At 50.5% G+C, this 980-nt stretch overlaps 1 protein-coding gene across 1 annotated transcript in view; it reads left to right on the forward strand.

Annotated features, from left to right (window-relative positions):
• Nucleotides 1–487: 487 nt before the first annotated feature.
• The window catches only part of EMH_0088420 (uncharacterized protein), a gene marked incomplete at both ends in the record, with an annotated part of 2,142 nt that continues 1,649 nt past the window's right edge, over nt 488–980 (forward strand). The window contains 2 exons of the mRNA XM_013501296.1: nt 488–583; nt 744–813. Of these exons, the coding sequence (XP_013356750.1) occupies nt 488–583; nt 744–813 (166 nt within the window). The remainder of the gene's footprint in view (nt 584–743; nt 814–980) is intronic.

Below are 980 nucleotides of genomic sequence, written 5' to 3' on the forward strand. Positions count from 1 at the left end.
ACTTCATGCTTGAAGCCTGCACATATTATAAATACGCCTAAAGAAGCTTAGTAAACTGAGTTTATATTTTTGTTAGGGGCGTTGGCGCCTGCGCAGAAGTGGGGAAAGTGCTTCCGACCACGCCTCACTCTTGCGCACTGAAGTTTGGCAGCGTTCTCAGTACACGTCATATCTCTAGACGAGAACCGGAAATATATTTTAAGAATATTACATTTTTTTGCGCACAAAGCTATCNGGCGGGCGAGAAACAAGGAAGTCCTATCTTTTTGTGGTTTAAAACTCCCCGCATTTTTAATTAATATTCCGTACAAAGGGATCCGGTCTAGGCCTTCGTCGAAAGTGAAACAGTAAACTGACTTCCTCCTGCGGCATCTTACAATGGTCACTTGCCTTGCCGTTTTCCAGCAACTCCGGCGCAGACACGGCCTACGCGCAAAATGTTGAACATATTTCTCTTCAGCCCAGAGGATAGGCACTTTACAAAATGATGCCCATCGTTCTTCGCGCGGAGAGCCCAACAGACGGGCAACTGCAAGTAGAAGCGCCGCGACATGCATCGACGCAACCCATAACAAACACCGAAGTACGTGCGGATGGTGCACACGGAGCTAGTGGAGGCCCTGGAGGTATTTCATGGAGGAGCAGGTACATTAAAGGAGGCGGACGTGGGTCGGTAGAAGCTCCTCGACACGGTGTCCGCTGGGCCCTATTGTTTGTGCTCATTCCTGCCCTGATCATTTCAGTGTTGCGGGAAGTTTGTAGAACGTCCCCTTCCGCATCCACCGACCGAGCATCAGGAGTTTCGGCCCGCAGGCTGTCGGACGGCGATGAAGGTAGCAAAGAAAGCAGTACTCTATCACAGCTCGCAGAAGAATGTGAAGCAGTGGAGACGCACCTGGGACTGGCCTCGAATGAAGAAAGCAGTCCAGCTGAAGATTTGGCCGCAGCTGAACAGGTGGCAAAGATCGCCTTTGAGTTGT

This window comes from Eimeria mitis, genomic scaffold (assembly GCF_000499745.2).
Source record: "Eimeria mitis Houghton genomic scaffold, Emh_scaff6644, whole genome shotgun sequence".
Lineage (NCBI taxonomy): Eukaryota > Apicomplexa > Conoidasida > Eucoccidiorida > Eimeriidae > Eimeria > Eimeria mitis.